General features: G+C 38.5%; 1 protein-coding gene across 8 annotated transcripts in view; it reads right to left on the reverse strand.

Annotated features, from left to right (window-relative positions):
* SLC4A4 (solute carrier family 4 member 4) overlaps positions 1 to 27114 on the reverse strand; it is a 354218-nt gene that overhangs the window by 176096 nt on the left and 151008 nt on the right. For 3 of the 8 annotated variants that reach the window (XM_086704881.1, XM_086704885.1, XM_086704879.1), the window contains exons 5-7: positions 26370 to 26530; positions 19223 to 19402; positions 7096 to 7191 (exon numbers count right to left, since the gene is read on the reverse strand). In XM_086704881.1, coding sequence (XP_086561007.1) covers positions 7096 to 7191; positions 19223 to 19402; positions 26370 to 26530 — 437 coding nt within the window. The remainder of the gene's footprint in view (positions 1 to 7095; positions 7192 to 19222; positions 19403 to 26369; positions 26531 to 27114) is intronic. The other 5 variants (XM_086704882.1, XM_025922405.2, XM_086704884.1 and 2 more) reach the window with 3 other exon arrangements.

Genomic DNA, 27114 nt, shown 5'->3' on the forward strand with positions numbered 1-27114 from the left:
ATCATCTAAAAATCTCCTAGTGAGGGGCGCCTGGGTGGCTCAGTCAGTTAAGTGTCTGACTCTTGATTTTGGCTCAGGTCATGGTCTCACGATTCATGAGACCAAGCTCCGTGTCGGGCTCTGCACTTAATGGTGTGGAGCCTGCGCGGGATCATCTCTCTCTCTCTCTCTCTCTCTCTCTCTCTCTCCCTCTCTCTCTCTCTCTCAAAATAAATAAATTGACTTTTTAAAAAAAGCTTCAAAACCTCCTAGTGAAATACATGTTCAAAGATGGCTATAGCATGCATGACAAGAGACAGAAATGTGCACTGATGTGCTCCTATAAATCCCATCACCTTCTTCCATGAATGCTTTCCTATTAGCTCCCTAGTTGCAAGCTCAAAACCTGAGGCATCCTGGATTCCTTCCTCTTGCTCCCCTAACATTCGATAGGTTGCCAAGTCCTACAGATGCCATCTCTAACATTTCTTGTATGATCCCCTCCTTCTCATTTCCATCAGAGCCCAGATCCTCACTCTCCCCATCTGGTCTACTGTGATCCCTTCCTGACTATCTCCCTACCTCAACTGCTTCCCTTTCTATTCCATTCAAATAACCCCTGGCACATTAATTTCCCTAACATACAGTTCTGACCAATCTACCTCCATGCTAAAAAACTGTTCACAGTTCTGTTCTCTTGCCCCCTCTGCTAATTAAATGTGTCCACTTCCTCGATCTCACACAAACTCTTCTTTATGCTTTCTCAACAACCTTGCCTTTCTACTTTTCTTTCAGCCTAGCACCACCTTTCAGTGTCTCGTCCTGCTTTTCCTACAACCTCCATGTGTGGAAGTACAACCCAGCTTTTAAGGTTCAGTGAAGTGACCTCACAGAACACACACTGGTGGTTGCTGGGCATGGGGTGGGGGTGGGTGAAAGAGGTCAAAGGTTTCAAACTTCCAGTTATAAAATAAGTAAGTCGTGGGGATATCATGTACAGCACTGTGACTATAGTTAGTAACACTGTATTGCATATCTGAAGTTATATGAAGCTAAGAGAGAAGATCTGAAAAATTCTCGTCACAAGAAAAAAGACTTTATGTGTACTGAAGGATGTTAATTAGACTTACTGTGGTGATAATTCTACAACATATACATACATTGAATCATTATGCTGTGCATCTGAAACTAATGTAATGCTGTATATCAATGATATCTCAATTTTCAAAAAAAAAAAAGTGCAAAGTCTATCTCTCCTTAAAAAAAAAAAAAATCTCCCAATTCTCTTTTTATGCCCCACTATCCAGTCTTCCAATAAGCATTTCCAGACAGCATAACGCATGCTACTATGTTACACATATAGATAAACAGGTCAGTTCTTGTAGTCTTCTGATGGCACTTATTGTTGCCTCTCTTGAATCACTGTTACCTAGGAATTTTCTTCATCTCCTTCTCTCCAATTAGGCTATGGAACTAGAAAAGTAAGAGCTCAGTGAATAGCTGTTGACTTGAATTTGTTAAAGTGAACTCTCTGAGTTCACCACCTTCCTAAAGAAGTTCCAAAAGTTTTTTTTTGTTTTTTTTTTTTTTGTTTTTAAGTAGGCTCCACACCCAGCGTGGAGCCCAACGTGAGCTTGAACTCACAACCCCGAGATCTACCTGAGCTGAGATCAAGAGTCGGACACTCAACCAACTGAGCTCCCCAGGCACCCACGTTCTGAAACTTTTTAAGAAAACTCTAGAGCCCATGAAAATTGTAATTGTTATTTAGTCAGTAAACTTTCTAATAGATGAAAGACTCTGAATTGGTTAATTTCAGAAATTCCTAAGAAGAAATTTTTAAAGTTTCTTTTAAAAAAGCAAAATATCGTATGATATCTTTCTCTAACTTCACTCATATGTGGAATCTGAGAAACTCAACAGATGAACATAGGAGAAGGGAAGAAAAAATAAGATAAAAACAGAGAGGGAGGCAAACCATAAGAGACACTTTAAATACAGAGAACAAACTGAGGGTTGCTGGAGGGGAGATGGGTGGGGGGATGGGCTAAATGGGTGATGGGCATTAAGGAGGGCACCTTCCAAGATAACACTGGGTGTTACATGTAAAAGCTGAATCCCTGGGTTCTCCTCCTGAAGCCATTACTACACAGTATGTTAACTAACTTGAATTTAAATTTTTAAAAAAGCAAAATAAGTCCCACTCACAATTCAATTCTTTAAATTCTAATGTTCACTGTGTAACCTGGCTATAGGATCTACAGTCATACCACTGTGGTTTCATCAAAAAACAAAAAACAGTATGATCTAATATTAATGCTTAAGGATAGTAATTATATCAAATACTACAAAGCATAAGATAAGAAGCTACAAAGCAAAACACTGAACATGACCAGGAGGTCCTTGCCTGTTAAATTCATTAACTAGACAGACAGACACAACACACAGCAAAGTGAAGACAGATGCTGGGGTGGGCCAAAGATGGCAGGAGAAAACCCTAAACCTCATTTTCTTCTTTAAAGTTCAGAAGTAAGAGTATGAAGCAGCTGATCTTGACTGCCAATAACTGCAAAAGGACACAAGTGTTTTCTGAGGGCTCAGAAGATGCCAGTTATTAGATGTCAAACTAAATTCAGAGATAAGCATGCACAGTGAAGAGCTACGCTGGACCTTCAAAGATAGAGCCCACTTCTACGCTCTAGCAAGGGCAAAGCATTTAGGTGGGTATTAACTTGTCCTGAAAAGTAGAGGTGAAAGCTTCTCTTTTGTTCTCAGTAGCCCAGGCTGCTGGGCTGCTGGCTGGTTTCAGACCTGCCAGTGAGATCTGTAAGAGGAAATCATTTTTGGTTCTGTTCCAACTTCTAATTCAATACCTTGGCAGCATCCGAAACGGATAAGAGCTGTGAACTCATATCTGCCTCAGGTGACAACTAAGATAAGAAGCACACAATGTAAAAATGATGAGAGCTTACTCCCCAAAAGCAACTTTAAATGTAGCTTCTCAAAGCCAGTTACTTCAGGTTATGCTAAGCCTGAAAACATCTTGCTAAGAGAGCTGAAAGATTAAATTAATGGAACCTAGTTCAGAAACCTGTTCTTTAGCTGGTATTTTTCATAGTGTTTCTGAAAAATAATTCCATATTAACTATTAGAATAAACTCATAACCAAATTCATCAGACCTGGATGAGTAGAAATTTGGGTAAATAGTTTTTGCAGGTAAACAAACAGTATTTGTTTCTCGTTAATAGTTTATGATGGTCAATATGGGCCCTAGTGAAAACTGGGCTGTTGATTGCTTTAAGTGAAATGATGGAGTATCAAGGATTGAACAATGTTTACTGGACAAACCCATATTTCAAGTACCTACACTGCACTGGAGGAGACACAAAAGCATGACTTTACACCCCATGCCCTAAAGGAGTTTTTTTACATAGTGGAAATGAAAAATACAAACAAACAAACATCAGAGGACAACATAATATACTGTAAATTTCAATTATGAGACACAGATAATAGGAGCTTTGGAATTTTAAGACATGACAAGATCTTCTATGTTTATGAGGACTATTTTATAAAGACCATGAACTTCATTGGGCCCTACTAAGTAGTTTTGGATAGGCATGCTTGAAAAGGCATTCTTGGAAGGGCAGAGGAACCAACTAAGGCATGGAAGTAGAATTCACCATGATGTAAGCCAGAAGAAAAAGGACAAGTTGATTAGACTAGAGGTTCATACTGAGAAGAGATGAAAACAAAGTTGGATGGGTAGGTAGAAACAGCAGGACTTAATGTCACTTTGCACATCTTTGTTACTTATTCCAGACCTTCCTCAACTTACAATGGGGTTACATCCCGATAAACCCATCATAAGTTGAAACTATGGTAAGTCGAATGCATTTAATACACCTAAACTATTGAACATCGCACTTAGCCTACCTTAAATGCACTTAGAATACTTACACTAGCCTACAGTTTGACAAAGTCATCTAAAACAAAGCCTATTCCCGGGGCACCTGGGTGGCTCAGTTGGTTGAGCGTCCGACTTCAGCTTGGGTCATGATCTCACAGTCTGTGAGTTCGAGCCCCGCATCAGGCTCTGTGCTGACAGCTCAGAGCCTGGGGCCTGTTTCAGATTCTGTGTCTCCCTCTCTCTCTGACCCTCCCCTGTTCATGCTCTGTCTCTCTCTGTCTCAAAAATAAACGTTAAAAAAATTTTTTTAATAAAAATAAAAAAATAAAATAAAACAAAGCCTATTCTCAATAAAATGTTGAATATCATACAATTAATTGCACAATGCACTACAGGTAAAAAACAGGATGGCTGTATAGGTACAGAATGGTTGTAAGTGTGTTGGTTGTTTACCTCATGATTACGTGGCTAAAAGGGGCTGTGGCTCATTGCCACTGCCCCGCATCATGAAAGAGTATCGTGCCACATCACCAGCCCAGAAAAAAAATCTAAATTCAAAATTCAAAGTATAGTTTCTAGTGAATTTGTATTGCTTTCACACCATCATAAAATAGAAAACTGGTAAGCTGAACCATCATAAGTTGTGGACCATCAATATATGTATATTAAATTTACTGAATTGATGTGGTAGGTAATAGGGAGCCCTGGGGAGGGTGATTAAGATTACACATTTCAGTTGTTCATTTAAGAAGAGAATATATCATATAAATAGACAAAAATAAGAATCCTCTCTTGGGGGCGCCTGGATGGCTCAGTGAGTTAAGCAGCCAACTTTTGACTTTGGCTTAGGTCATGATCTCATCGTTCATAAGTTCAAGCTCTGCGTTGGGCTTCATGCTGACACTGTAGAGCCTACTTAGGATTCTCAATCTCTCCCTCTCTCTCTCTCTCTCTCTCTCTGCCCCTCTCCTGCTCATGTTCTCTCTCTCTCTCTCTCTCTCTCTCTCTCTCTCTCTCTCTCTCCCCCCACCCCTTTCAAAATAAATAAAACTTAAAGAAGAATAATCCTCTCTCATTACTAAAATGTGTTTTCTTAGAAGGATTGGCCCAGGATGTGGTCTGATGTTGATTTCCAAATACTTGACATATTTCCATATCATTGGCAAACTGAGCATTTTGGTCAATTTCCTTGATGCTGTATCCATGAAAAGTATTTCGATGTCTAGATGCCAGACATGGAATAAATAAAACTTTCAGAGGATAAAAATAGCTACAATATCTTAAGCAATTCCTATAAGTACTTTGTTAATAACAGTAATGCTGGATTTATTGAGTGTGGTGAAATATGATAAACACTTTGCATATTTCTAATTTAATTCTCCCAATAATCCTATGTTGGTAAAATTAATTCAACTTTACAGTTAAGAAACCCAAATTTACAGTAGAAAAGTAACTTGCCCAAAGTCAGGAAGCCAGCAAGTCTTCAAACTCAATCCTGCCTGACTCCAAACCCCAATGACTACACTCTATACCTGAATTTATTTTTTCCCCAAGAGGCATCACTAAAAATAATAATAATTTATTAGAAGGAATGCATGATACTTGCAGAGAAAATCACATGAGTGTTAGAGCATCATGGTGGGGTCAGTGTATCTTTTTGGCAATATAGCCAAGTGAATTTCTTATACTTTAGCTTCAATAAGGTGTTACTCACGAAACTACCATACGAGGAAGTTCAAAACCTCCCCTAGACACTTATGATCGGTGTGATTTGGGCAAGTTACTTAACCTCCCTAAGCCACATGTCTTCATCTGTAAAATGTGGACAATAACAATAGGCACATAACAGGATTGTTCAGAAAATTACATGGCATCACATAAAGTACTTAGCTCAGGGTTTGTTACTGAAAAGTGATAAATTAATGTTTGCAACTTGTATTATTATTCAAGAAAAAAATTATTCAAGCTTCTTAGACCCACTATGTAGCAGAAATCATTACAAAGTTAGGAGTTCAGTAAAGGTCCCTTTGCCCTATGTTGCCATCACCAAACTCCTACTTTTCCTATAAGATTTAACCCTAAAATCATCTCTTCCCAAAGCCTCTTGCACCATCACAACTCCCAGGCCAAGCAGATGGTCCCATAACCTTAAGTGTGTGTATGTGATTTTCAGTCATTTCACTTAGCATTTTGTACGGTTTTATCCTTTGTGTCCTGCCTCATTCGTTAGAAAGGCAGTCCCCTGAGGACAGGGACTCTCTTACTCATCTCTAAATACCCTTGCCTAGCACGGTGCCTGCCTGCATTTGTATCTCTATGGGACACAGAAATTATGAATATAGTTTCCCAAAACACCAGATTTACTTCAAGAAAAGCCCTGGAAGAATGAAGTGCAACAAACACTATTTTGGAGTAAACTAAAACCTCCCCTATTAAGCCATATGAGAAAGACATCTTCCCAGAAAAGTGAAATTTTCTCACGCTAAATTAGTAAAAAAGCATAAATCAATAAGCTTATGATAAGAAAGGTGATAATAAACAGTTAAAAAGCCTAATGCTGTCACCAAGGATGGGCTTCCTGAAAACTGAAAGAAATTTGTATCACATGTAATCAAATTTGGAAAAAGTCCATGTAGTTTTCTGTGCATGTTCTTCTCTCATTTGGTTTTAGGTATAATAAATCCTGTCTCTTTCACAAGCTCTTTATTTTAAAGAATGAAGATTTTATCTTATTTCCATGGCACTTACTGCTTTTCTTACACATAAAAGGAGTATTTGGATTTTTTTATCTTGGACCATTAACCTAGCAAGTTCTCCCTCTCACCCATCGCTTGAATGCTTTCAGTAAGATACCTCATCTCATGTGATCTTCCTCACAATCCTCTGCAGGAAGAAGGTCAGCATTATGACCCCACTGAGAAAGTGCTACCAGTGCCAGACCTAACCCCTGAGTCTGCAACCCCTTCCACTACCTTACAAGGTACTCAGCTTGAACGCAGGATGGCAGATCACCCACAAAATACATTACTAGTATAAGCTCCGGTAGTAGAAGGCATAAATCAGTGATCGTAGGAAATCTGTGAGGCTTTTCCCTTCAGACAGTCTTGAGGATACCCTCCACTCAGCAATCATGAGCCCAACCTTCTTGCCCTCCCGCTCCCCACCATCACCACCATCCTTGCCCTTTCCCCAGGCATTGACTTACTTAGCCATCCCACGCTGGGAGTGCGCCGCACTCGGGGGTCATCGTCCAGGGTGCGGGTTGCTAGGCAGGGCACTGAGTTCTCAAGCGGGCTGCGGGCTTTAGTGTCAGAAGCAGAAGACAGGAGGAGGAGGACACATGAGCAGCCACAGCAAGGATGAGGATGGAAGCATTAATTAAGAAGAAAAAATACTAAAGCAAATCACACAAGCGGGTTAAAGAAGAACAATGACATGTTACATTGACACACACACCCCCTCCCATGACCCTTCGATGGAGCAAATCCCCACACACAATGAAAAAGCCTAAAAAAATACATTCCATCATTATCGTTCCCCAAGTACCAGCGAACGATCCGCCCTGCAGTCCAAATACACAAAACAGGGATTGTGTCCAGAAGAAAGATTTACATCATGAACAGTAATCTGAAGATGTAAGATCAAGACAGGTAATAATTTTGCACCACATAAGCACACACAGAGGGAAGTTACATGTAGTTTTGTAAAGCACGGCGGGGGGTGGGGGGCGGGGAGTTATATTAGTAAGGAGCTTTCTTATGATCTACCCTACAGACCCTTCTATGGATCTTGTACAGAAATGCAGAAAGCAACATTCCATATTTTCACTTTTGAGATATTTTCCTTGATGAACACAGAACTGGTTTTCAATTTCCTTTGCCTCTGCTTTTCAGTCCTTCAGAAACACGAGACTGGGAGGTCGATGAATCAACACCTTAATATAAACCAATTCAGAAATGCATGTTGCCCCTCAGTTTCTGGCCCCTTTAATACTTATTTTACTATAATTTTAATACTCGGTGCACTCATGCCAAATCTTAGACCAAATCAAAGACAGATTAACGATGCAAGCTAAATGCATAGTATGGCTTCTCTAGATATTTTTCATCAGCTGGAAAGCACCACAAACTTCTGCCTGAAGATAATTTCATTTGGGCTTCATGTCATCTATTTTGCTATTCTTATCAAATACCTCACTCCAAGGCTAGTAAGAAATAGGGAGCATAACTGTCCTTCAAGGAACAATGAGGCAGGGAATACCTAACCATCAGACTACATACAATTTGACTTGAGAGACTTTTAATATCAGAGTCATTAAATAATCAAGGCAATAAAACATATCCAATCAAAAACAAAGATCAGATAATCTATTCACACAAGTGTGCAAATTACAGGGCAGACAAATGGTCTTTTTAAGGCTACTGGTGACTTGGGAGGTCAAGTTTTGAATGGAATCATTTACAAATTAATGCAAGTTTATGGCCAAATTTGGGCATCCAGTACATTATAAAATCTAGAAACATTTTTGTCAATTTATCTGTCTGTGTTTAAAAGCTGTAAATAAAGCCAGGACTTGTGAGCAGGCCATCTGTGCCAGCACCTGTTTGAGGCAAATCTGATGTCTCCTCTTTGCAATCTGAATTTTTAATTGTTTCCCATAACTGAACTTCTTTGCAAGTTTTTATTGCACTAAGAAAAATGAAGAAAGGAAAATGAATCAGTTGAGATTATTCCAAAATTGCTTTTGTCAAGAAGGAGGCAATTAGAAACATATATTATCAGACTGACCAGGTTTCACCACCTATTTCCTTTGACAATCGAGTGATCTGCTTAAAGGGCCCATATTCCAGCCAATTTAGCTGAAAGAAGTGCGAGATATGGGACCACTACAGCCATCTATCTAGGCCTTAGCAAAGATCGACTGAAATTCCAGGTCAGTGAGAATTGACAGAGGTCAGGAATGTAAAGTAAACTCGAAAAAGCGTTCACATTCTTTAGCTTCTGAGCAGTGTGAAGCTACCCAAATTTTATCACTGATACCATGGCCTGCCCCTAACGTGAGTACAAGAGGTCAGCAGCTGCTCTGAAACTCGGGTGCTGATAACATGACTTTCCCCAACAGCTTCTCTCCCCCCCCCCACCCCTCCCAAGATGTTAGTGTGTTATTTGTGGGGAGCTAAAGCTGGAAACTCCTTTCTGCATATACAGCCTCTACTGATGCTGAGCAGCACCATCAAGGGGACAGCGGAACGGAGCCTGGCACACACCAGCCAAGAACCTGGCTCCAAAGACAGGCATGAAAAATGAAACTGCCCGTAGAGGCTTGGCACCTGTGTTTTAGCAAAGCTGATTGGAGCCATCTGGCTGCTTACTCGCATGAAAAGTGGGAGGTTCACAGCACCCATTACTTATGTTGGCATATTCCAACATTTTGATTTGTTGGACCCTCTATGTACTTCTGTGCAGGAAGAGATACAAACTCTGTAACCTTTTCATGTTGCTTTTTTTCTCTCTTCACAAAGATACGATTTTGAAAAGTTGTTCCCAAAGCTGGAGCCGAACTTTCTATAATTATACCACGATAATGACATATTATGTACACCTTTCCTAGATAATGCTTTCATTGTACCTCTTCTACACTTAAGCTGCAAAATAAACAACTTAGCTTTGCGATTATCATATACATTCTCTTCTAAATCATTTTTGCCTGGCTCCAGGCATAAACAAGATAGAAATTAGTTTATATTATTGTGACTTGATGAGAGAGATGTAAAGATCTACAGCTCCAAAGATTTCAAAGTGGTGGTTTCCTGTATCTAGACTGCAGAAAAAGGTGTTGTGAGGAGCTTTTTTAATGATTCACGTTACCCTTGAGATCAGCTTGTCCAAAACCATCAATCCTAATCTGTTCAAGGGAGGGTGTGCCTACTTGAATCATGCAAATAAACCCAAAACAACCTCTCCAGCAAAATGTATTTTGAACAATCCTATTAAGAAGGAAATAAATTTCACTCATGTTAAAGTTTTAGGACTCTTTTAGGATCGCAGTGTTGTTTGTTCAAGTAGGCATCCTGAAACTAATAGTATACCTTATGTTAACTGGGATTTCAATAAAAACTTTCTTTTTAGTATTTATTTATTTTGAGAGAAAGAGAGAGAGACAGAGAGAGAGAGAGAGACAGAGAGAGAGAATTGCAAGCAGGCTCCACACTATCAGCACAGAGCCCAACTCCGGGCTTGAACCCATGAACCGTGAGACCATGACCCGAGCTGAAACCAAGAGTTGGATGCTCAACCAACTGAGGCACCCAGGAGCCCCTGAATAAAACTTTTTTAAAAAATTGTCATTGAGCATGTACTATGCATTCCACAACTATTTACCCAGAAAGTTTAACCCAGGAGTATTGGCCACATTTCACCTATAAACACATGAAACATGTTGCCTAGAAATCTCCTTTTGGAGGGGCGCCTGGGTGGCGCAGTTGGTTAAGCGTCCGACTTCAGCCAGGTCACGATCTCGCGGTCCGGGAGTTCGAGCCCCGCGTCAGGCTCTGGGCTGATGGCTCAGAGCCTGGAGCCTGTTTCCGATTCTGTGTCTCCCTTTCTCTCTGCCCCTCCCCCGTTCATGCTCTGTCTCTCTCTGTCCCAAAAATAAATAAACGTTTAAAAAAAAAAAAAAAAAAAAAAAAAAAAAAAAAAAAAAAAAAAAAAAAGAAAAAAAGAAATCTCCTTTTGGAAAGCCAAAAAAGACATCCAACTGCCATGTTTGGAGTGTACCCCTGCCTAGATATAAATTGACTTCCAGATCCCTTCAACATCACATGATTACACAAAGTAAAAGACCTGGTGTGGGAAATAAACTGTTGTTGAGGAAGCTCGTTACCCTTTGTAATTTAATTAGCATATTGTTATTAAGCACACTAGGTTGTCCATCTTTTTATGCTTGGGAAAATTATTTTATTTCTGAGCTCAGGCTTTTCATATGCAAATGGAGATAATGATATATACATTAGAAACATCATGGAGAACAATGCCCCGTGTATAATAAATGCTCAAGTAATAGGAGATTTATTGTTGTTGCTACTGCTACTAATGTCATTGATGGAATGTTTCCTTTGCTCAGCATCCTCAGGGGTGTTGGAAAACACCAAAGACAGAAACTGTAGCCTAATTTAATTCAACTTTAAATGCAAAAGGTGATTTTTAAGAAATCAGGTTGATAAACGTGAAAAGATCTCCTTTTTGCCCTTTGTTATTTGTACTGAAACTAGCCTTGAGTAGATGAGGCATGCTTAATCATTCTTGGAAGACATTCATTTTATTCCCCCTTTTTTCCTTTTGGGAAGATAAGATAAAGAGTCCATTGTGCTCACATCTCCTCTTTGCCTTCCCTCCTTTTTCACATTTTCCTGTCCTTTCCTCTCCTTTTCCCTTTGTCTTTTGTAGAGACCAGAACGTAGTCCCAGATCGTAGTCCCAGAGAGTAGTAGTCCCACCTACTCTCCTAACTGCTCTTATAGCAAGATGGGGCTGGGGAAAACAAGACTTCACAAAGGTGTCCCTATCAAGGATCTCTGGGAAGATAATTACCCAGGGGTGGCAGCAGCAAACAGGTTAAGGGCCCTTTAAGTACATCTCTCTTCCATATGGGGTAGGATATGACAAAGAGAATCATTCCATTTCTCTACTCCATCAGACACCCAGGCTGTGTAACATAGACTGGCAATTAATAAAATATAAAATTTGTTTATCTCATGGTAACATCCTGCTACACATATTATTTATTATTCATACATATATTATTACCATTGCTCAGACATATTGATCAATCTTTATTTCCCAACTGAAAATATAAAGCCCACAAGTGACACTTCATTACGTATTATTTGGCATCTCTAAAGTTGATAATGAAATTAGCACTGTTTTAAAAATAAAACTCCAAGAATTTTTCATTTATGTAGTGGTAGAAAAACAAAATTGAGACGCACAAAAAAAAATAACAGAATACAAAATAATGGTGGTGAATTGAGTCTCTGTCCTTGATTTTAAATGTGAAAGGCATTAAATTTGCCCCTTTAAATATTTCTGAATAGCTGTTCCTTACAGTAATATCTCACATTATGCTTCTTAAAATATGTCTCCCAAAAATATCTCATCTACTCCTGGTTGTATAAATAGAATAAAACATTACTACCTTTATTTACAGATATAAAAAAAAAAAAAAATGAGGCTCAGGGATATTATGTAAATTGCTCAAAATCACGCTGCCACTATGTGTGAGTCCAGGACTAGAATGAAGCCTTTAGAAAAGATGGTACCACGTCTCCAAGAAGAAGATTATAAAGTGGGCCTTCAAATCTAAAACTAAAAAAACTCATTTGTGTTCTATCTCTTAAGTCTGACCCTCATTGCCATAAAGAGCAGAACAGACTACCAAATACTGGGAGGAGAAGAGTTGGGAGAAAATGTGTTGTTTATTTAAAGATCTGAGCATTACAAATCTGGAAGATCAGACACCTGCCTAGGGAAGAGAAAGGAAATAAGAATGGTGTCTGACAGATGAATTAGGAATCAGTGTTATTAAGTTACTGTTATTAAGGAATATTAAGGCACTTTTCTAGAAACTTTCCATGGATTCGTTCATTTAATCGAAGTCTGAGAAGAGCTTGATCGTTCACTGGGTTCTGGCCAGGACATTCATCTGTGCTGTGCAAATGAACGCAGAATTAGAGTCCTGAACAAAACAGATGGATGTGTGCTGTTGGATTTTGGAGACAGCTGATTGTATGCAGAAAGGCACCTGGGAAGATGACACTCATTTTAAAGCAATGTGAGCCTGAGAAACAAATTGTTGATTGACCCATCTCAGAACTGGGAAAACAAGATGGCCTGCTTCAGAGGAACAGCATCTCTGTGGGAAGTTAGGAAAATGCTGGCCCTTACCCACTGAGTCAGGGACCAGGTCTGAATTCAAGGGTACAGGGAGAGGGGAGCTGCCCAGTGGAACAACCCAGCCAGAAACAATTGGGATAAACTGGAATCCAAAACTCAGACAAAAAAGCTAAGACTTTCTAAAGGGACTGAGAAAGCTGCCAACCTGGCGGTGGTCCCAGCCAGATCTACATCGTGCCAGTATCTAGGCAGCTTGATCTGACATCCAAACCAAATAGCTTGAAAATGCCTAATCTCAAATCAGATCCAAAGCAAGGAGAGTCTAGCTAATCCCGCTTACATTTCAATGGGACCTAGAATTACCATCAACAAAAAAACCTGACTTCTTTCCATGGTTTGTTCTGTGTTGCTAACCAAGATCTATGTTACGGTAGGCAACAGCCCTAGCAAACACTTTTGAAAATAGCTAATGGTGATATGTACTTAGGTCAGAAGAAGCAGTGTGAGAGCTAGTGAGGAAGCAGCATCTAGCCTGGAAAGGAACAATGAAAAGAGGAATCCAGGGAGAAAAGAAGTGATGGTAACAAGTAGTGGGAGCGAGTAGATCACAGTTTTCATGTCTGACAGGAAAAAAAAAGGTGGGTTGCAAACTGATGATAAAACCCAGAGGCTCAATCAGGAGCAAGCCCTGGGTCCCTAGAGCTGGCTCTGGAGCAGCCACCTTTTCCAACTCATCACCTACCTGCTGGAGCAGCTTTATTAAGTCTTAGATTCTCAGTGCGGTTTAGGGTTTGTCTGTTGGCAAAGAGTAAAATGAATGAGGGAGAAAGACTCTTCCTAAGGAACTATATGATGAGAAAGGGCTTCCTCCTCTCTCATACTCCATTTGGTATTAGCTACCAATACCAAAGGGCAGAGAAAATAAATCAGCACTATATCCATGAGTCTCTTCCCAAATAATAAGCTACAGAGCAAATATCATTCCAGAAACCACTCTTACTCAGTATGAGATTTTTCTTCCTTAATTGTGCTTTTGGTAGAGTGATCTTTTTGATTACCATGTGCCAGTCACCATTTTGAACATTTTACATATATTATCTCATTTAATTTTCATTATCTATACTGTTTTACAAACATGGAAACTACTAAATTACCTTTCTAACTTTTTACTGAAAAAAAAAAAAAAACCAAAGAAAAATGGGGTCATGAAATTGAATTAGGAAAAAATGAAATTCATAGTTTAGGTATAACTGGATAACCAAAGTCACTTTAGTAAAGGGCATGTGTACTCCCAGACAGTGGAGGGTAAAGAACAGATTTCTATGACAGTCGAGGGGTTAAAAAAAAAAAAAAAAATGAAGAAGCCAAGAGGAAAAAAACAGGGACAAACTGATGATGGCATTGCCCCAATTTCCACAAAGGTAGTTAGTGAAAGCTGACTATTCAAATTAAGGTTCCCAGTTGGTTTTTGTCCTTAAATCAGGTCTCATTCATCTTTTATAACCTTAGACAATACATATCAGAAGGATCCATTTAAATGGAATATTTAAAATATATTTAAATAAAAAATATTTTAAAATTAATATTTTTTAAAAATCAGACCATCCTAACAAACCATGATTCCTTACAACAGTTATCAGGTAACCTTGTCATAAACATCTTACTAAAGAATTTGCATACATACCAATTAAGTACAAACTTTACTTTCACTTTCTAATAAAAAGCAAACAAAATACATCTTATTAGATTTTTAAATACTGCCAAGGAATGTTCCTAGGCTTAAATGTTCTTTCATAGTATATACTATAATAATACAGATTATCTAAGTATCCCAAACCAAATTATTAAGTAGAACTATATGAAAGTGCTGACAGTCAACTTTACCCACAAAATGGCAATTTCATATGGTTCAAGGTAAAACGATAGTAAGCAACAGGGGGCAAAAGAAAATCTAACACCAGAAGAAATGAAAACCTAATGCTAACTCCATAAAAATACTTCAATTAATATATTGGGAAATTATAGCACTTGCCTAAAATTTAGTACCTGGCAGATGTGTCCATCAGAATTCACAGATGTCTCAGACAAGTGGTAATTTCGCAATTAACATCTTGGAAGCTAGCCTGATTCTTTCCTGATTTATTACAAATACAAATGTTTTTCATTTCTTTTAAAAAACATTAAACCACCTTGAACCCAGCTACATTGGGACCCTAAACAACAAGCTAATCTTTAGCTATAGAGAGACAGTGGTAGGCTGTTAAGTGAGTATGATGCTAAATGTTTGCAAAAACCAACTCTCCAGGGGAAAGTGCGTGCGTGCGTGCGTGTGTGTGTAATAAATTTTACTGATATAAAGGACAGGCAGCACACATACAAGTAATAATAAAATATAGGATACTCTGTTGTGAATTGCATATAGTCAGTTGATTCTGACCAAACATAGTTGCAACATCCTTGTTGAATATCCATTATCATATATGTTAACAGGTAGGATAAAAGTGAAACAATGAAGACAAAGTGCTAAACTGGATAATAGTTTTTGAATGCCAGCAGAACATATACTTGATTCCTTATGCCCCTCACATTTTAAAAGCTGTTATGAACTGAATATTTGTATCCTCACAATATTCATATGTTGAAATCCTAACCCTCCTACCCAATGTGATAGTAGGAGGTGGGGCCCTTGGGAGAAAATTAGGTTATGAGGGCAGAGCATTCCTGAATGGGATTAGTGCCCTTATGAAAAGAGACAGGAGAAAGATGATGGATCTCTCTCTGCCATGTGAAGATACAATGAAAAGACAACCATCTACAAGCAATGAAGAGGGCCTTCACCGAAAACCCAATCTATGGCACCTTGATCTTGGACTTCCCAGCCTCCAGAACTGTGAGAAATAAATGCTTGTTGTTCAAGCCACCCAGGCTATGGTCATTTGTTAAGAGCTCAAGCTTACTAGGCAATGGCTATAGACACTAGACACATTTAATAGGCATTATTAGCATTTTCTCCATCACTTTTTAAAGTCTATAGACAAGTGACAAAACATAAATCAAGCCCTGATTTGAATTTTCTGAATTCTTTGGTGTAAATACTACCACAATGACTTATTGCAAGTGACCAAAATGAAGCCTATGAACAAAGAGTTGGGAAGAAATGAAAACACACCATTTTATGTGTGTTTATATATACACAATAGATGGTAATAACCTGAAGTGTATAAACTCTAGTAGCATGCAATAAAATAAATAGGAAATAGTGAATCTGAATGAGTATTTATTACCTTTGTTTTTAATATCATTATTTAATTGTATACATACATAATTTGGTATTTAATACTATCTGTGCTTAACAACTGGCTTGCAAAATTCCTGACTGCCTCTTGTGAATAGATAGAAGCAGCTCCATCACCACTGGAAAATTAAAAAAAAAAAAATCCCAATTCTAAAGTATACATTGCAGCTATTAACTACTCTATTGCCATCATAACTAAAGAAAGCAATGTCTATTTTCTAGCCTATAACAGTAGAGTAAAGTGACTGAAGTTTATCTAGGTTTTTCGGTGTTAGAACTAGGTCCAACACTAGACACAAGATTCTCATTTATTAAAATAGTAGCAACAACTTTATAATTCTTTGTTTTAGAAATGTATTCTGAGATATTTCATAGTTAAAGATGTTAAGTAATTAAACCCGAACATATAAAGGTAACTGTGTAAACTTGCAAGAAGAATATAAGTGCCTCTAGAAAACCAAAAATTTATCGGGTACCTGGGTGGCTCAGTCAGTTAAGGGTCCAACTATTGATTTCAGCTCAGGTCATGATCCCACAGTGACTGAGTTTGAGCCCCGCCTCAGGCTCTGAGCTGACCAGCACAGGGCCTGCCTGGGATTCTCTGTCTGTGTCTGTCTCTCTCTCTCTGCTCCTCCCCTGCTTGTGCTCTTTCTCTTTCTCTCTCTATCTCTCTCTCCCCGTCCCTCCCTCCCTCCGAAAATAAATAAACTTGAAAAAAACCCCAAAAATTTGCCATCTGACCATTTATAATAACGTATTTTAGAGGTACATGAAAGTCATTACTGTAGAATCTCTCTAAGTCAAATCTTGCCTCTGGATATTTAAAAGGAGTTAGGTAACACAAAGGCCAATAAAAACATGTTTAAAAAGGCCTAATCTTATTCCATGCTTCAGGGTGTAAACTGATCAGCTGAAGAGCTGGGAAGGAAGAGCTGACTGCTCTCCCTATTTGCTTTCTGCCCGGCATATGTAACATTTCACAAGTGAAAGGTGAATGACAAAGGCAATTTCAACTTAGCTCTGAAGTATAAAGATCTACTGATAGGATAAAAGAACTGAATGATGGATGGTATCAACTCATTAGCTGTATTCCACATCCAAATATTTTCTCCTGAAGCACAAAATACTGGCCTCCAAGATCCATCTGTTCTTAATTTCTACTCTAATTGCACTTCATGAAAATGAAGCTCAACCCAGACTGGTGGAAGCCACGCTCCCTCTGCCATATGCATTCCGCTTCTCTTTGCAAATACAGTGATACTTGAAAACAATGCACTTTCTTGCTTCTCTACAGTAAGTACCAGCTTCGGGATAAAAAAAAATTGATCTCCAAATCATGGAATTTCATTTCATATGAAGAAAAGAATAAGAAATAAGATTAAAGACAGACTTTTACTTTAGTTGCCATAATTTTAAAAATAGGCATTGGGGGCTCCTGGGTGGCTCAGTCAGTTAAGCGTCTGACTCCTGACTTCGGCTTATATCATGATCTCACGGTTTGTGAGTTTGAGCCCCACATCAGGCTCTGTGCTGACAGTGTGGAGCCTGCTTGGGATTCTGTCTCCCTCTCTCTGCCCCTCCCCCACCTGCTTGCTCTCTCTCACTCGCATTCTCTCTCTCTCTTTCTCTCTCAAAATAAAAAATAAACTAAAAAAAAAAAAAAAAAAAGAATACAGGGGTTGTTTTTAAAACAAAGTATTTGTGACATCAGTTGTAACCAACTGGTCATCCTATAACATTTCCAGCCATTAAACTCTTCAAAATACAATTAAAAAGAAAAAAAAAGAAAACAAAGACATACATAAAAAATAAAATATTTCCAGTCAGCACCAATATTCCAGATAATGATAGAACCATCAAACTGTAGTGGGAATATTTTAGATTAGATTCTTCTTCTTGTCAATGTTTTTTTATAAAGCGTTTTATTTTGAATTATTTATTTATAATTTGTTTTGCTTTTAAAAAAATTTATGGTAACAGTTATATCAATGCGTAAGTCACTCAATAAAACCGACCTTTTCATTTGGTTCTATTTAATGACTAGACACTCATTAAGAAACTACAATAATGGAATGGCTCAAAAATACACCAGAGAAAGTTTGCTAATAGTGAGCTCTCTTCCAGCCAACGCTTAATTTTAACACTAAGTCAGAAAACTCAGTTTCCAGAAATGGAGTAGCTAAGTTAGAATTCAGTTTAGACAATTCATTTAGTCCACCTTTTCCAGGGCAAAATATCTTACACTATTCTGTACATACAGATGAGGGCAATGAATTAGAAGCTCCCTTATCTACTCATTTCTCTTGGTACCAAAAAAGACCAGGGGTGGGATGACAGAGAGCTGGTTTTACCAGCCCAATGCTTAGCAACACTTTCACCATGCTTTCATTCTCAGACTTCATTGAAATTAGCTTCTCCCTCCTCAGATTATACCCAACCATGAAATGTATTTGAAACAAAAACAATAATACAAAAGATATTTTACAGAAAAATCTGCCAAATGCAAGAGTATAAACAAGACACAGTGCCTTTCCTATTACTATATAATGGGGTTAAAATCCTACCTTGAATAATTATTCTCATATCTAACCATCATGATCATATAACTAAAGAACAGACAGACTTTTTTGTAGTCCTAGACTTCATTAAGTAATAAATATTAAGCCTTGGATAAATGATCATTTATAGACTGGACGCCATCTCACATACCAAGCAAACACTGTATGATATTAGAATTCAGAGCATTTATCATATCTTAGTCTATCATCCTAATTCTGACAAACCCCCAAGTCTAAAGCATATTCCTTGATATACTCAAAAATCTACAAGTTTGATGACTCATCTGAAATATTCAGTTGTTTCATCATTGCGTTATTACCAAACCAACTCAGTCAATCAGAATAGATATATATGAAGCAAGCAAGGCATCTTGGCATTTGCAGCCTTAGTAACTGCTGAAATCTTTCCAACAGGACTGCAAACCTGCCCAACTGGATAAAAGTGTCATTAGGAAATGGCAGTGGCATATGAACTTGAGGAAAGAAGAAATATGGTGAAGAGTAAAAACAACAGAGGACACGAGATGAAGTAAAGGTAAGAGATGGAATGAGGTAAAAGAGTGAGGCAAATGCTTGGCCCTGCATTACCATTATCAGGGTTGGTAAACATCCTACTTGCACTGGAGACTGTCTTCCCAATGTCAGCCAGGGATCGAAGGTTGGATTTCTTGGTTTGATGCCGGTGCTTCCGGAGCAAAGTATAGGTCACCTTATCCTTAAGGTCAGGTTTCAATAGGCCTGTCTCAATCTGATGGTCAACAATCATCTCTGATACAAAAAAGAAAAAAAAAAAGGCAAAACAAAAACAAAAAGCAAAACTCAGTCACAAGATCACAAAGTTACTTTTTACTCCAACTTTATGGATGTCATCCTCAAATTTTATATCAATATACTATTTTCCAAATTTCCAACCTCCCACTTTATATGAAGGGTAAAGATACAGGACACACAGATTCTAGCATTAATGAGAGAGTTATAAATATTCCACTATGAATTATATGTTTGGAGAGAAAGAATCGTCTTGTCTTTTTTCAATCCCAGTTAATAGTGAATTCACATTAATCACATTCTTCTATGAGTAACACACTAAGTCAGTAATTTACATTTTTTCAATTAGGTAAAAAAGAGTAAGATTAGAAAATTCATGTTCTCTATCATAGCAAGTATGCCAGAAATACAAGTGATATTTAAAAAAACTTGCGAATATGCAAAATTTAATGTAGTGACATTATTGAATTTTAGATCTGTTTTCCCAAATCCTTCTGTAATGATATATTTTCCTTAAAATAGGACGAAGTAAAGGAAGACAATACTCTTCCCCATATCAGGTTATGCGAACACTAATTAATCCAATGAAAGAAAGACTAAACTACAAAACTGCCTTCGTCTTTTCTAAGAAGGGAGGCTTATTCTTCTTTTGGATCCAACAAAAGGATTTCCAATATATTCCACTAATCATTTTAAAATTTAACCTGCCCAGAATTTTCTATGAAATTTTCACCTTACTACAAAAAAGTTATAATTTCTATTAGTTCTTGTTTTTAGAATGGCTTTAATTGGAAAAGATAACTGTGTTTCATAGAAACTGCTCCATGGGGAGCTCTGCTAATGGACAAGATTTACTCTAAAGGAAGTAAAGTCTTCCTTTAGAGTAAAAGTCTTTCTCACAAGTCAGCACGTTAGCAGCATGGTAGAAATGCAGCCTGGTCACCACAGGCCAACATTTCCTCTGTCCAGAACAGCGCACGGGACAAAACATCACAAGATATGCAGTGGTAGGACATTACCTCACTCACTGTATGCACGTACTGCTTTTGTCCCCTCTCTAGAACCAGAAAGAACTATGGATTCCATGCCTACCTTTTACCTTTCCAGGTATATGAGTGCATCTAGCACACTTCAACATTTTCCGCTTGGGCAAAGTTCTCAGTATAGAAAAGTGAAGAAGAGAAGAAAAGCTCTTCTCTTGCAAAAGACTGACCAAAAATTGATGGGAACTGGAAGGGTAACGCCTCCTAAGCACTGCTATCTCTTTGAAGTCACAGATGTTCCAGGGGCTCTGCCTGGGCATAACTGCACCACTCAGAGGACCATCTTACTAGCAAGCACTCACAGAACGACCTCACAACCTATAGCTAGAAACTGACAACTTACACAGTATATAATCAACTTAGAAGCCAAGCAGAGGCTGACTCCTGAATTTTCCATTACATGTCTTATACAAATGCCATAAACGTCACATAACACTGGGCCACTTGGTGGGGAGCTTGGGCAAGGCAGGAAGAGTTTCTCCCATAGGAATGTTTTGGTTTGAGAGTGGCCTTTAGCTCTGAGTGGTTTTAACTGTACAAACCCTTCTCAGTGAAACTCTCAGAACTGATCCTATAATTATACAGTTAACCTTCTGTTCCATAGTAAAGTAATTAGGTGCTACTCCTCTACTATCCCTTTAAGTCTTGTTCACTGCAGAAGGTCCATTTGACAGAAGAACCATAAAAATAAGCAAACGGCCCCAGCGTATTTGTGGCACATGTTATCAAGCTCCTACTCTAATTCCAGGGTTGTGGATTAAAGTGTTTCTTATCTACCCTTCCTGGCAGGGCCTCCCTCTGTGCCTGCCTTCCCTTGTAATCTCAAACCTATGCATACATATGCACAGCCAGCCCTCTGTTACTAATGCCTGGAAATCACCAGTTAGAACAGGTTAAGACATCTGTGTGGCTTATGTCCTTCATTACGTTTCCATAAAACAGCCCACATTACAGGGATCTTTTTAAGTACAAACTACAAAACCTTTCAAGGAAAGTGGGGGCAGTAACATTTAACAGCTACACTGAAATTAAGCCTTCAGTGTTCAAAATCCCACAACCACTACCATTTGGGAGGGAACGTGCCAACCACAGATGATGGCAGAGCTGAAAGAGAACTCAGGAAACACCAAGTTCAGCCTCTTGTCACACAGATTTGGGAAAAGAGGGGGCAAAAGAGGTGACTCGCTCTCAGGAGAAGCCCAACTAGAGGTGCAGCTGCCCAAGTGAAACCAGGTTCTCTGGACTCACACTTTACATCGTTCCCCATATCACACAGTGGCTTTCTCCATTTTAAAAAATAAGCCCTAGGAGCGCCTGGGTGGCTCAGTCGGTTACATGTCTGACTTCGGCTCAGGTCATGATCTCGCGGTCTGTGAGTGTGAGCCCCACGTCGGGCTCTGTGCTGACAGCTCAGAGCCTGGAGCCTGTTTCAGATTCTGTGTCTCCCTCTCTCTCTGACCCTCCCCCATTCGTGCTGTGTCTCTCTCTGTCTCAAAAATAAATAAAAACGTTAAAAAAATTAAAAAATAATAAAAATAAAAAAGCCCTAGACCCAAGACAACAGTCAACAAACAAACAAACAAACAAACAAAAACCTGATATATGCACGGGCTTCTGCAAACCAAGAGAATGGTGGTGTTCGTGCAACAACAACAACAAAAAATGGCCAAAAGTGATAAACATTTTTTTTAGTTTTATTTATTTATTTTGAGAGAGAGACAAGAGAATGAGCAGAGAGAATGAGCAGACAGAGAGAAAGAGAGAATGAGCAGAATGGAGCAGAGAAAGAGAGAGAGAGAGAGAGAGAAAATCCCAAGCAGGCTCCGCACTGTCAGCACAGATCCCGGCGTGGGGCTCAAACCCACCAACGGCAAGATCATGACCTGAGCTGAAGTCTAAGAGTCAGATGCTTAACTGACTGAGCCACCCAGGCACCCTGATAAACATTTTCAAATGAAATACAAGGTCCAAGAAACATTAAACTTCAAGACTAACAAAGGTAATTTATAAATATAACCAATTATGAGATTTTACTAATCTACCAAAGTGGCCAAATGTATATATGAATGTGAAAAGTGGGTGCCACAGGGAATATTCCACATCCTGAGGGTGATGGTAATAACTAGTACAACCTTTCTTGAAGGCCACTCAGCAAATACGTAAACAAAACCCTTCCATACATTCAAACTCTCTGAATATTTCACCATTAGAAATCTGTACTAAAAAATAAACAATTTCACACAACAAAATGTTCGCTTATTCATTACAATAAAAATGTGAAGGCAACTTAAATGCCCAATAATAGATTATTAAATATTTTGCAGACATCAAAATCATGTTCACATATATATTTAATCACATGGAAAGAAATTTGTGTTAAGTTTTTAAGTTAAAAAGGGCAGATCAAAGTGTTACAGTATGATCCCATTAGTAAAATAAATTTCATAGGCGTAAACGGAGATGTACAAAGACTGCTGTGAATGGTGGAATTTTGATTTTTGTGTGCTCTATTTTTCTGGATTATTTCACAATGAACATGTATTACTTTTGTGATAAAAAATACATTGCCATTTGGAAAATCTAAAAGGTGTTAAAAGCAAGGAACGACATGACTAACACATCTGCCAACACGTACAGCCCAGCAATGCCTTTAAATATAAAAATGAGAACTCCAAAAATAGATAGAGCTACATTTTCCTAATCCATTTCCCATCATAATACAATACCTGAAATGGCTTATGATTTTTTTTAACTTAGGAGGGTAGGAAAATCCTCATGCAGTTGCCTTCATGTGGGAATGACACTCTTTCATTGTAGGACTATAATGATGATAGTAATAATCAACCTATCAAAATAATCCATGTAATGTTTTATCCTTTAATTATTTTAAAGGCAAGTATTTTTCTTAGCATTCAAAGGGGTTCTCCATGAAGAAAACAAGGAGAGGTCCTGAGGAGAATCAGAACTAGGCTGAATGCTGTGTGTAAGTATGAGAAGCGACACCTGCTTAAACAGTCACATGGTGATAGCTTTGCACCTGCAGAGGGAGGATGCCTCTCAGAAGCAGGCCACTGAGAAGAAGGAGCAGGTGGACTGCAAAGAAAGATAAAAATCATGCTGTTGTTTGTTTGATATAATCACACCCACTATTATTTCTTTCACTTCTCCTTTGTGGAGATAAGGGGAGGAGGGGAGAGGCATCTTAGAGACTGAACTGTACATAATTCACAACTCTGAATTATCAGCACAACGCAGAACAAAACAGTGGCTTCACCTTCTGCTAGAAAAGGATGTTGTAATAACCAAATAATGGCAATAATTCTTCAAGTTACTGTGCCATCTTCTGTCATTTAAAGCAAAATTAGGGCACTTTTTTCTTCATGCTGTTTAACCCTCTGTAATGTTTTGATTCTTCGAGGATTTCTAAATATTTTTTTTCAGCCAGGGACACTCTTCCAAACACACTCTTCCTCCACCCCTGCAAATTTGATCCTTTTCTTCCCGTCCCCACCTTTCTCCCTTCCTTCCTTCCCTTCCTCCCTCCCTCCTTTCTTTTGCTGGTAATGTATGTTATTTGCCTCTGGATTGCTTTTCTGTATTATCAGCTCCAGAATGAGTGATGGTACTTCAAAGTGACATGGTGGTGCCTAATTTTACAATTTAATGACAATTTTTAAAAGTAAAGAGATGGTGGTTAGGGAAAAAGTCCACAACTGATAATAAAAAGTCATGGAAAACTAAAGTGAGAACATAAAATGCTTAATGAACCTTCCTTAAGTCTAGTGAATACCAGAACCTCTTTCTTTGGCCAGTGGCTAAACAAGGCTCCAATATAATATGGGATTCTGTCTCCAACTGCATGGAAAAGATCAGTCAGTTGCCAAAGATCAGAAGCTCCTTAGGATGGTTCCTTCTAGTACTAAAGATCCTGAAGACAGTTTTATAGAAAAGCCCAAGTTCTACTGTAGGACTTACTTTCTTACTTACTGGAAAGTTTCTAGTGACCCTTAAACCATAACACATATTCTCCTCCGAGACTGTATATATTGCCTAGCCACAAGCTTAATTCCCATTTTATCCAGCATTTATGCATTCTGACTTATTTTTTCAACTTGTCTAATTTCAGACATCTTTGCTCCAGATTAGTTCTTAAAGTCTGAAAACACAGAAATTGCAGTTCTCACTCAAAAACTGGACGGATTTTTGCTAACCATGATATTTTTTTGAGTAACAATCTCCCTTGCAGCAAAACAAATCACCCAGAAAACCATCCCTTCTGTTTGCTTCTGTCTTTGTAGACAGGCTCTTGTTCCCTGGGTACAAAAATCCAAGATCTCTCCAGATAACCATTTTCAGCCTCACTTGCCTGGTCATATGTGAAAAATTCCACATGCAGCATTATTTCCTACATTATTTTCTAACCTCTGTGAATGTGGATTTGTAACTTATCTCATGTACAAAGTGAGAGATTTGCAAACGTAATTCCAGGGCCTAGAATAGTGTCTGGCACACTGTAGAAGTTCATGCACCACTGCTGAATAAATGTAGGAACTAATTAATTCTGGCCACCCCATATGAAGACATATTTACACTTCCCCCTTCTCCACGTGTACCTTAAAGTGTCTCAGGTTCATGAAAAGTGTGGGACTTCTTTGCAAATGGAGCTAACAAGCTCTCTGAAGAAGAATCAGATACATATACATCAGTAAGATATATGCCTCATTTGACAACTAACCTTTTCTTCCAATACAAATGCTATAGCTTTCCTACTATCTTGCTAAAAAACAACAACAACAGAGATGCCATAGACAAGCCTTTTGGCTATAGATATTCAAAGAAATTTTGTGGTGAGTCTGATATACAAGAATTTTATACTGGTCACTTTCTGTGGGGCCACAATCCATGCTGTCTTCCCCATATATCCCAAATGAGGCACCCTGCAGCCCACTTGGAAAAGTGTAGTCATCCATATAGGTCCAGAGGACATCTAGTTATTGAATTTTCCTGGGAATGACAAACAGAGCCCCTGTATCTCATTTTGAGAAAAACATGATCTTCAGTACCCCTAGATCTGTAGGGTAATAAGGCAGTTTAGGCCAGGCTTTTGTTAGAAAATGAAAACAATTACTACTGTTTGGAATGTAGTGATGTGTGCTCAAGGCGTTCAACGTAATGAGTTAACATTCACTACACAGCACTAATCGCAAAAGATACCAATGCACCAGGAGGTTCAGTGACTTGCTGGTGGGTGTATAAATGATACTCAGCACCAATGTGACAGGACCAGTCACTAGCCCATGTGGCTAGTACATGCGGCTGCTGGCTCCTTGCTCCCCACAACCTTTCTTACATATAGTTAAAGGATCTTGACTTCCACCTACAAAATTAGTCCCAACCCAGCAACTAGACTATTTTCCTTCTGACATAGGACATAAACCCTATTTTACGGATGATGAAACCGAGGCCCAGAGAAGCTCAGTGCAATGTCTAAGGTCAGAGTTCTAGAAATCTAGTCTCCATACTTCCAGTCCAATATAACCAAGGATAGGAGCAGGGAGCCTCCATTCTAAATATTAACCTTCCACTAATAAGCGAGGGAAGTGAATGAAGATCTGTACATACACATTTTGATCCCAATAAAAATAATGTGAAAAATTAAAAGCATAAAAGAGAAGACTGAGAAATAAAAACTGGATAGAAACATGCCAAAATGCTAACGATGGCTATGGAGGCACGATGGATGATTTTTTATTTTCTTCTCAATATCTGCCTATATTTTCCAAACCTGCAACAAACCTTACTAGTTTTATAGTATAAAAAAAAGAGAGAAAATAAATGTTATAGAATTCATCTGCATTAACGGACACCCATGGACAGGTTGGTAGAGCTAAAAAGATGATAAAAACTTTAAACAACATACTTACCCACCAACTGTGGAAGAGAAGAAGCCTCCCTGTCAAGCATGATGGATCCTTTCTCCATACATGTCCTCAGCTCAAATAAGCTGTGAAGGGATAATGTGGCCACATGGGGCTTGCTCCATCTTTCCCCACCCTGTTCCACTTTTTCTTCAAATTTAATCCACCTAGGAACATGAGATTAGTGAGCAGCAATTAAAAGTATTCTAACCTTCTCTGGAAATAGCTACACCAACCCCTCCATCTCCACCCCCACCAGCACTTCCAAAATGTCTCCTTTGATGGAGTCTTAAAAGCTTATTATATCGTTAATTGCATTACCTTTATGAATACACCAAACAGAGTCATTAGACTGCTCCTTCACATGGCGTTAGAGGGAAAGAAGATAAACCAAAGGGATCTAAGAGCATCCTTGGTTTCCCACCTGTCTATACATAACCATGAAATCCTTAAGAATGATTATTTTACTAGATTTTTAAAATAACATAGGAAAATGTGCATTTCAAAATTCTCCATGAAAGCCTACACTATGTAAAAATAACCACCGTTGTGAGAATTCTGTTGTGACTTCACAAGGCAAGTTTCTATAAGGTGAAATATCAATTATGAACCAGTATTTATCTTAATTATTTGAAAAATATGGTGTATGAAGTGGTCAGATGAATATAAAATTCCCCTTTAGTACTTAAAGAGGGCCAGCATATGTTGCTATGTCTTACTTTGTATTTTTCTGCTGACACATGTTCCCTTC

This window comes from Puma concolor, chromosome B1 (assembly GCF_028749965.1).
Source record: "Puma concolor isolate L17-30 chromosome B1, mPumCon1.1.hap2, whole genome shotgun sequence".
In the NCBI taxonomy this organism is placed as follows: domain Eukaryota; kingdom Metazoa; phylum Chordata; class Mammalia; order Carnivora; family Felidae; genus Puma; species Puma concolor.